The sequence below is a fragment of the Gopherus evgoodei genome, chromosome 1 (genome assembly GCF_007399415.2).
Source record: "Gopherus evgoodei ecotype Sinaloan lineage chromosome 1, rGopEvg1_v1.p, whole genome shotgun sequence".
Lineage (NCBI taxonomy): Eukaryota > Metazoa > Chordata > Testudines > Testudinidae > Gopherus > Gopherus evgoodei.
Genome location: NC_044322.1, coordinates 41,898,022 through 41,908,247, shown reverse-complemented (window position 1 = coordinate 41,908,247; position 10,226 = coordinate 41,898,022). Strand labels below are relative to the sequence as shown.

Sequence of the window (10,226 nt, the reverse complement as noted above, 5' to 3'; positions counted from 1 at the left end):
GTTTTTAAGTGAGAAGAAACTTGGTAGGCAAGACAAATCAGACTCCTGGAAGGGTACCTAGTCTGGAAAGGCTGAGAGCTTTTGAGTTACTTTTTTGTTAATCTCAGACACACTTTTTCTTAAGAAAACAAACAACCACACGAAAAGTCTTTTCCAACGCAAAAACCCCTCCGCATATTCTACGCATAGCGAGATCTTTCTTCAGGGACTTGGGGGTGGTGGTGGAGGATTTGGCTGGGAAATACGGAACAGACTGATATTGTCGCTATGAAGTTTTCTACTCACACGCCTTCTGGACAGACCGTATGCACACAACCCCCGGAAAGCTTTTACATGTCCTCCGATAGGAAACAAGAATAACAAAGAAAAGAAAAACTCCATCAAAGCGCGGATAGTGCCAATATAGTTCATTTGAAAACCTGATGGCATAACACGGCCCTGAATTGTGTGGAGGGCTATTTAAAGGCAATTGCTGATGCTAATGCATTAAAATAAGAATACCGCTTGTTCTAATGATCACTTGCCCCCTCAGTCTCTTCTCCTGTCTTGCATTCAGTGCGAACTCTCTCTCCGCTCGAGGAGAGGAGTCGGTTCGCCCTGTCCTTGCTGAAAGTAAAACAGCCCAGAGCGCCATCCTCCTTGTTGACTTGGAGCTCGCTTACGTTCAGTTTAATTTTGTTTTTAATTAAATCTCAGCATCTCCACGGACAAGGTCCAGATCCTGCACTCAGTGGGCGTCCCAAGTTTGTAGTGCTGGAGGTCCAGGTGCTAGCGGGTGTAAATCTCAGGGGGTGCTAATTCCAAAGCCCCGCAGGTTTAACATGCGCTACGGAATGTTTTCCATGCTCCACTGACATACACAGCACACTCCCCAAAGCCTCCTGCGTGCGATCCTTTTTCTGAAGACACAGACAGAATTGGTTACTCAAAACTTAGCTTTCTCCCATATAAGCCCACCTATAGATGAGCTGATCTAGAGAGACAAGTATTTCCACACACATCATCCGGCCGAGAGAACATGCTCTAGCGAGCTAGCTAGCCAAGGGAAGTTTTGAGTCATCAGCCCCGTGTCTCCAGGAAAACACAAGTGCACCCTGCAGAAAGTGTGGGTAATTTTTCTCAAAGGGGAAAAAATCCAGTTTAGAAGAAAGCGAGTGACCAATGTTTCGTGTGCCTCTTGGGGAAAGCCACCGTCACTGTAGCTATCGGGCCGGATATCAGAAGGGAGCATCCCCCACAACTCCAGATGAAGTCAGTGGGAGCTCGCGGGGCTCAGCACCTTTGAAGAACCGGGCCCACTATATATTTTCAGTTTCAACAACTGCATCAAAACTGAACGGGAGATCGTGGCTTCCCCCTGCGGCCCCCAGATCTCCATTGCCTGGAGTTTGTGCAGCGCAGTACTCATCGCTTACTACTTTGATGCACGGGATAGTTAAGGGCGGAAAACTGCGCCTGTCTTTATTTCCGCAGTGTTCCTCCAGTGGGGACAGCTATTTCTATAACCTCCGCGCCGTGCTTTAAGGTTGGCTGCAGCAGGACCGAGAACGGGCCCCGGGGAGCTGCCCCCCACGATCAGCTTCGCCCGGAGCAAGGAGGGCTCCTGTGACCGGAATCCCAGCCAGGCTGCCCCGCCCCCGCCGCCCCTTGCAGAAGAGGACATTTTCTTTGTTAAAGGCAGGATCTTGCACAGGTGCTAAGAAAGTAGAGCGAGGACCCCCACCCCCACAAACCACACCGAGCCTTTCTCTGCTACAGCCAAACACCTTTAATGTTTCCACAAGAACACCGGTGTAACTATACAGCACAGGGGCTCCCCGGGGGCGCGTGGCAAGGGTCCACCTGACCCAGAGGCTTCGTACCCCTGGCCCCTCTCCTTTAACTCTTACCCCTCCACGCGGCGCCTGCCAAGGCCGGGGGGGGGGGGGTCCTTTCACCGAGCGTCCTGCTGCCTTCGCGGGGTGGTGCTAGAGGGTTGGGGGGAGGCAGCGAGGCTGGAGGGGAGCAGCTCTCTGGAGGCGGCCGAGGCCAGGTTCCCCGCGTGGCATTGCTGGATCTCCTCTTTCCCCGGCAGCTCCCCAGAGGACACCACACAGTCTTGTTCAACGTCTTTGCTGTTTCCTCCACCGCCCCCTGCTCCCCTCTTTTTATCCTCTTCCTTCTTCCATTTCATCCGCCGGTTCTGGAACCAGATCTTTATGTGTCTCTCTGTCAAGTTCAGCATGACAGCCAGCTCCACGCGGCGGGGCCTGGAGATGTACTTGTTAAAAAGGAACTCCTTCTCCAACTCCAGGAGCTGCGCTCTCGTGTAGGCGGTCCTCGTCCTCTTATTCTCCTCTTGTTCGACCACGTAGGAGCCACCTAAAGAGAAGGGAGAGTTAAAAACTACCCGCCAGGGACTAGGACCCGGAGCGACGCTGGAAAGGCGATAGAATCTTCTTGTTCAGAATACAACCGGGTTGGGGCGAGGGAAGAGGTAGGTTTCCCCCCAGGCTTTCCCTTTCACTCACAGATGAGCAGTTTAATGGATTGGGGATTCTCTTTCGAGATCCACACAACACTGAAATCACGGGCGTGTGGGCGTATTTGGTTTTTAATAAAACAGTCTGAGCCCAAACCCCAGCACAAATCCTTGTCTGCATCTCCACAGGTTTACAAATTCGGCCCAAGAAATTGACGGGCGGGGGGGGGTATGGATTCTGCCCTTTAAAGAATGAAACTAACAAGGAAAAGGCATTCCAGGGCCGAGGTGGATTTTTAAAAGCGTTTCTTTAGAAACATCGGCAAAGAGCGTAGACACTAGTCGGAAGCTGCTCCGCTTGTTACCTGTAAATCCGTGTTAGTAACAAAACGCTCGCTATGTGGTATGGACACCGAGTAAAATCCCCGTGCCATACTGTATCATCAGTGTTTGAGTGCAAGTCCCCAGTTGAAATCAAGGTCTCAAAACTGACGAAATGATATGGCCTCTTGGGGGAAAAAATAACAGCCGGTGCATTTGTGACCATGGCTGATGGTTATTGGCATAGGGCGATTTGTAAACGTCATGCTTTTCAAAGATCGGAGCTGCCTTTGAGTGACAAAACCACCTGTTTTTTGTTTTTTTTTTCGTTTTTGTTTTTTGTAAATTAAAGTTCCCAAACACCTCAGGCCGCCTCTCGTCCAGGGCACAGACTTTCGGAGACTCTGCCACGCCGCTGTCACGGCTACTGTACGAAAGTGAGCTTCCCTCGCCACTGCCAGCAGGAACCCCGGAGTTTATAATTCGGGTGCAAAAGTTTAAACCTTTTTTTTAGCCTCTAGGCTCGGTCTAATTTAGATGCTCCTCCTTCTTTCCTGGAGCACCCCAAACTCCACTGCAGTCAATGGCTTCTGGCTATTTTCAGTTCACAGGAGTGCAAAATTTATTGTTGCTCTAGCTCAAAACCTCAACATCACTTTTGACTTCACAAAAAGAAAGGCGACTTCCTGGAAAGAGACGTTTTCCTTAATCAGCCGGGAATTTGCAACGGATTAGTCCTAATCCAGCCATCATCCCAGTCATTTTACAAAGGCAAATACAATTCCCCAAATGCTGGAACTGAAAAAAGTAAAGTGTCTGTTGTATCCACAGAGACAATGTTCCACAGGGATATTTGAAGAGTCTCGTTAAAAAAACACAAACAAACAAAAACAAAACAAACAAGAACACTGGATCCTGCAGTCCTTACTCAGGCAGACCTGGCCAGTGACCTGAAATAGAGCGCACAGCCGGATCGGGCCCTAAAGCCTATTGCAACTAACTAATCGGAATGCAGGCTTCCTAGCATAATAACAGCTGTGAATAAACCTATGTGTCTGGTGTCACAATTCATGTGCAAAACCCATCAGGGCAGTCTCATAACAGATTCCTAGTTCCCAGCCACCTCTCCCTTTCTCTGGGTGTTTGCTGGACGATGAGTATTGTATGTGGGAGTTCTCAGGTTTAACACGCTTCAGACAGGTAGTACCGTTTAATTAATTAATTGTTGTTGTTTTATGCAAATAGCCTTCACAACACACAAGATCTTTAGGCATGAAAAGGGAAAAGCTACTGTCTGAACGATTATTAATTATTATTATTATATACCTGGGGGGGAGCACTAATACCCATTTAAATAACATGAGCCGTTCGGTTTATCATGCCACTCATCGTTAAACGTCCATTTTTTAAATTATTATTATTTTTCCCATTATTATAAAACCAAAATCGAATTGCTTGCAGAAAAAAAAATATTGTCCGGCTGAGTGAAACTCAAAGGAGCGCGGACGTTTAGAGAGAATGTGTCCTTAATCCGTCCTTTTGCCTAGGTATTACAATACCTCTCTAAAGAAAAACAAGAAGATTTTTTGGACACTGCTGCAAATACCAAAGCGTAAGTGAGTGTCCCCTACGAACCCTGCCTCGGTTGAAGGCGGTGCCATAACTCGGAGAGCAGGGCCTGGTGGGTTTTAGGAATTATGTTTCTACATAGGCAAAGCCCCCAACGGGAACTCAAGAGGAAGTTTGCAGGAGAAATATGAGGGCAAGGCTCAGTTTTGCTTTTCGTGGACTTCCTAAATTCTCATGAAAAACCGCTTCACAAAATGAGGGTCCTTCCGCACTGACATTAGGAACCTCGGGGGTTATAATTCTTGTGCACAAGTTTAAACCTTTTTTTAAAACCACTAGACTCGGTCTAATTTAGAGACTCCTCCTTTCCTTGAGCACCCCAAACTCCACTGCAGTCAATGGCTACTGGCTATTTTCAGTTCATGGAACTGCAAAAATATATTGTTGTTATAATAACTCCAAACCTCATATTCACTTTCGACTTCACAAAAAGAAAGGCAGATCCCTGGAAAGAGACGTTTTCCTTAATCGGCCGGTAATTTGCAAGGGTTTTGTCCTAATGCCATTGACTGCTATCGGAAAAGGCTCAAGCCCCAGTTGTTTACGGTTATTTGTATGTAAAATATTTTTGATCCCATATTTGCTTTAACCAGTCTATGTTAACGTGTAACAAGGTGACGCTGTAGATTTCCCCAGAATCGTTGCATCGCTAAGAATCGGGCCAGTTTGTAGGAGATACCACTGCCAATAACCAGCTACGCCATTAATACAAATGTACTTAATTCCAGATATTTCTTAAGGAAGCTGCTATTTCTCAATATAAGCACTCATTCATTCATACAAATATACGTCTATAGTATATGTAATGTGCATATACATGCGTATATTCGTAAATGTACATAGAATATATACTCTATGCAAATTACATAAACATGTATACATAACATGTGAGTATATATGTATATACGTGTGTATATATTATACATGTGTGTGTTTACATTGTGTGTGTATATATATATATTTCAAACAGATGTTCTGAACAAGCTTTTATGTCAGAAGCTACTTAGATTAATTGAAAAAGTCAGTATGGGAGAGTCTGTTAATGATTTTTAGGTTTCAGGGATCTCTCCCTATATTAAACTACGAGAAAAGAGGACACATATCTGGTTTCTTTCATCTGTGAAATGGCTATGATTTTACCCCAGATCAAAACCCCTTCGAATATATTTGCCCTTTAAATGGGGGAAAGGAAAGACGTCCATTTTTTGCAGTGGTTTCTTCTCTTTTCAGATTGTCAGGGTAAGGAGCAAAGAACACAGTTTGATTCTTGTTTTCAGCTTAACGTAATTACCAGGATATTTCACCATTATTTCAATATTTCCCTACCTTTTCAACTGTCTGTTTGAACACAACCATTAATGTAATATTTGCTGTAGAGGTGTGACAAAGAGTGCACAAGGCACAGGGCAAGATAACATTGTGCAGCGAGAGACAGAAATATTGTTCTACAACGGAACTTTCTGTCCAGTGAGAGTTTCTTCCTCTTGGTGGCAGGCAGCTAATTCAATTTGTGTATTGTGTCCCCTACCCAGGTTTAAAAGGTTTCCACAGAAAGGCATAATAAGTAAGGCTAAAACAATAGCATACAGACGAAAATTGAACGGCCAGGTAGGCGGGGTTGTGGCGTTATTTATTACAAGATTTAGCGTTTAATATTACTTTCAAAATGTCTTTTATTTTACTCTGTATATTGTAAGGGCATTTCAGGCAGCAGCTTGGCTGTGAGCTCTGCAGGACATTCTGGGCTATCTGGTTTTTACACAGTGAAATCAACGCGGGGCTCTCAAAGCGATGGCGCAAAGTGATCTGTTCGTAGGATCTGACTGCGAGTAACCCTGGGCATTTCCACTGGAAGTTGTCCATTTCCCATCCGGCGCTCCCTCTGCCCTGAGAACACTGATACAAGTGGCAAAAACTGCATTTTCCGGATCAGATCCTGAAGTTAATGGTACAGCTCTCAGGGCGAACTCCTGGCCTTACTGTAGTCAAAAGGCAAAGCTCCCATTAATTTCAATAGGGCCAGGATTTCACCTTCACTGTCTACGCACGGAGGAAGATGGGGGGCCCTTGTGTTTCCCTCTGCCCTTCTGCTAGGCATGGATCTCCGCCTCGCATTCTTTGCACACCCCGCTGACTGCCAGGAGAGTTTGGGGCTGATTACCACGGGACAGTGTCAAAACAAATTGAATATTTCCCAGTGACCGCATGGAATTTACAGCTAACAAACTGGCAGTGAGATCAGTATAAAAGCACCTGGTCAAGTGAGTTGAAACAGCAGCACCCTGTGTGTTTAGCTTAGATAAGTATCAACTTCAGCCTGATACTTAGTGCTAATTAGTTAATTAGTTTAATTAGTTAATATTTGTTCAGTGGTTTGCAACAGTAAAGAACTATAAAAGGACTAAGTATAATTCCAATCGCTTTGCCTTCACCCAGTAGAAAACTGAAGGCAGTTGAGATTTATTCCTGAGCTTTTCTTTCTTACTGATTTGAAATGCGATGGCTTCATTAAAGGTATCATAACTGGGTACATATTTCTGGATATAGGGTTCATATTTATATTATACAAGAGTTGCCAGACTATACTATACATATAGGTTTGAAATAGAAAACGAACTCGTAGATCTCAGGACACTGAAATACATCCCCATTTAAAACTGGTGCTGTTGCTAATGCCAAACTGACCCCAACACTTCCTAAAACAGGAATTTTGTGGAAGTGGAAGAGAAGAAACATTTACAGGATAAATCTTGCGAGCCTGGCTTACTTCATAATGAAATAGCTAACAAATGATAGGGAATTTCCCTAAAGTAATCACAAACGGGGCTATCCCAAATGTAAGCTTCATTTAATAACCCAAAGGGGAATTATTAGTGATGATAAGGTTTCCTTGACATTGTACAAGACAGAAGGAGAGGAAGCAACAGCAGCAGCAGAAGAAGGTGACTATCTTACCGGTCCATTGTCCCTTCCAGGCGTGAGATTTGGTGGATTTCATCCATGGGAAAGGCAACTGAACTCTAGGTTCCTCTAAAACCCCAGTGTCAGTCCCATCTGCAAAAGGAATAGCTTCCTGGTGGGGATGAGGAAGCTGAGGGTGATGAGGGTGGTGGTGATGATGGTGATGAAGATGGGAGACCCCTGGATCCTCTGTAATGGGGGGTACCTCGTAGGGTGAAATGTCTGGCGGGCTGCCTTGTTCCAGCGCACCTAAAGCACTAGAGTAGGGTGTCTGCTGCTGTCTGCCCATGTAGAGGCAGGCTGGGGGGTTCTGGTTATAATCCTGTGCCTGGGATCTCTGAAACGCACACGAATCCTTGTAGAGCTGGGTCGATGCATAATACTGTTCTTCAGTGTTCATGGCTAGAAGGGGACCTTAGCTAGTGAAACATCAGGTGCTCCCACTCCGGGCAGATTGTACGTCTGCTTTGACAGGTCCGCTTCACCTGCTGGAATTGACGATGAAACGGAGACGGGGCCGTCCGAGGATTGCCTCCCCATAGGCTCCACTTCTCCCCACGTGCGCCTGCCTCAGCTCCCCATTGGGCGGTGCGTTTCCCATAAGAAGAAGCCCTCGGTGGGTGGGTGAGCTTGTTTCGCTTTCCTTGGAGGGCTGGAAGCGCCGGTTCTGCGGCAGGCGTCTTCACAGTGCTGACACGTAGCGCATCACACCGGCGCATGTGTTCTGGGTGTGAAAGGGAGTGGGAATTAAGCACCCCTGGTTGGGGGGAGGGGAGGTGTTTTAGGCTCTGTTACTCACATTGCGCAATGCATCGCCGCGGTTTCTGTATCTGCCGTGTGTACAGAAAGAGAGATGTAGGGGGTGGAGGCAGAGAGAGGCCGGGTCTATATTACAGGTTTCAAGATAGTGCAGGTGGCTGTGCTTTCACTAAAGTTTGTCTAGGCTCAATCAACAAAAAGTGCCCAGGATTGTTGAATTTTAAGCCTCTAACTTGGGAAACCCTATCTCCGTGTGTGAGTTAGATTAGGAAGGCCACTCGCTGCTTATCACATTGTCACTTACTTCGACGTGAGACTTAAGAATTCAAGTGATAACGAAAACGAATCCTTTCTCAAAGCACATTGACTAGCCTCGGGTTCATTGCCTTCCACAAACCGGGGAAGTCAGATCTCTGCGTTTTCAAGTGACTCTGTATATCTCTGTGTAACTGTTTCTGTCTAGGCACACAGACACATCTATCAGCAAAACCACACAGGCATCACATAAACACACACGGATATAGATATTCTCGCACACAATTAGATATGCGCAATTTATTAACACAACACACACAATATCACAGCCCTCTTCCCCAAATATTGAGGAAAATGTTGTCAGTAGGTATGTAAATTTGCTTGAAAAGTTGGCTGACATTCTGTGTCCTTTTCATGTTCACTCCTTATTGTTGTGTGTTGTGTTAATATTTCACAACCTCTTTGCAAGGGGTGAATCCTAACGTCCTTTTTTTTCTTTTGGTTGCAGTGCTATTCAAATTGCAAAATGCCTTTGTATGTACTTGTGTGTTTATGGATGTGGTAGACCTATGTGAGAATGTGGGCACACAGATGTGGATAGACAGAAGTAGGGGTGTGTGTTGTAGACACAGGAATGTGTACATGTGTACGTTCCTTAGGGAAAAAGACCACCTGTGTGTAGTAATCTTGTGGCAGACAAGTAGTGAAAAGAGGCAAAGATTTGCCTTCTCTGCAATCTTTCCCTGCCCTGGAGTGAATACAGACATTGCTGGGTATTTGCTCCGGAAGACCACAATGCTATCAATATAGCGACCGATAGCGAACGCATTGATTCCCGACAGGGTAGTTTGGGAGACTTCTCTGCAGCTTGACTGAGACGTGTTGACCCTTGGAGATAATGTACTCTAAGCTGGTGCTGGTTGACTTGGTGACGAGGCTATGAGGAGGCGGAGAGCTACCGAAGAGGACAAAGATCATTTCCCTACCTGCTCGTGTTTTCGAGCGGACACACACACACGCACGCGCGCGCGCCTTACCTTGCACTCCTTGTCTCGTGGTGCGTTTCTGCAAAGCGGTCTCCATGCAATCGCTGCCTTGACTCCCCTGTTGTGGTTTGGTTCTAACACCAATCGCGGGTGGGGGGGCAAGGTGGGGAGCGCAAAGCTGAACATTCCATCCTATCCCTATCTTCCGGCGGGCCCACGGCGAAGGGGGCAGAGCTGAGGGCCCCGAGATGAGAGACACATTCTGGGTCCATAGATCTGCCTTTTGGAGGGGGGGAGGGGGCTAACAACTGCCCAGGGACCTGGCAAAGAGCGTGCCTGTTATCAGCTGTTCTGTGCGTGGCAGACAACGGAAACCAATGCCACGGAGCCGAAAGGGGCTGAGCAGATTGCTCAAATGCAGAGTTCCCGGGGATCATAAAACCTCCCAGTCCATTACATTTAAAATGAGTTTCCGCTATGAATCCATTCGCGTCCCCCCCTCCCGCCCCGCTTAAAAAGCACACTGCGCATTTGATTCAATATTGAGCCATTAAGCAATTGCTTTCCCAAGTCATTTAACAGCAGCTCTTATGGATAAATAAACAGAAAAGGCTGTAAACCAATTACAGTGCGGAGAGTGAAAAAAGGATTTTATTAGCGGGAATTACTGATAGACACGGCTGCTACTTTGGCTCCTCTCCTCCCACTCCGGCTTCTCCCCCAGCAAGAAAGACCAGGCACTATTTTAGAGCGGAACGCAAGAAGCAAGCTGCGGGCTTTGAGTTTTTCACACCGAGTGGCATTATGATTAGTCTCGAAAGAAACGTCTCCTCCGGTGGGTCTCTTCTTTGGCG

The 10,226-nt window shown here is 46.4% G+C and overlaps 1 protein-coding gene across 1 annotated transcript; it reads right to left on the bottom strand.

Annotated features, from left to right (window-relative positions):
- Positions 1-1,933: 1,933 nt before the first annotated feature.
- Positions 1,934-7,808, bottom strand: PDX1 (pancreatic and duodenal homeobox 1). Its single transcript, XM_030551045.1, has 2 exons — positions 7,367-7,808; positions 1,934-2,361 (listed from the first exon to the last, which is right to left on the bottom strand). The coding sequence occupies exons 1-2, from the start codon at positions 7,770-7,772 to the stop codon at positions 1,934-1,936; spliced, it is 834 nt and encodes a 277-aa protein (XP_030406905.1). The 5' UTR covers positions 7,773-7,808.
- Positions 7,809-10,226: the final 2,418 nt, after the last annotated feature.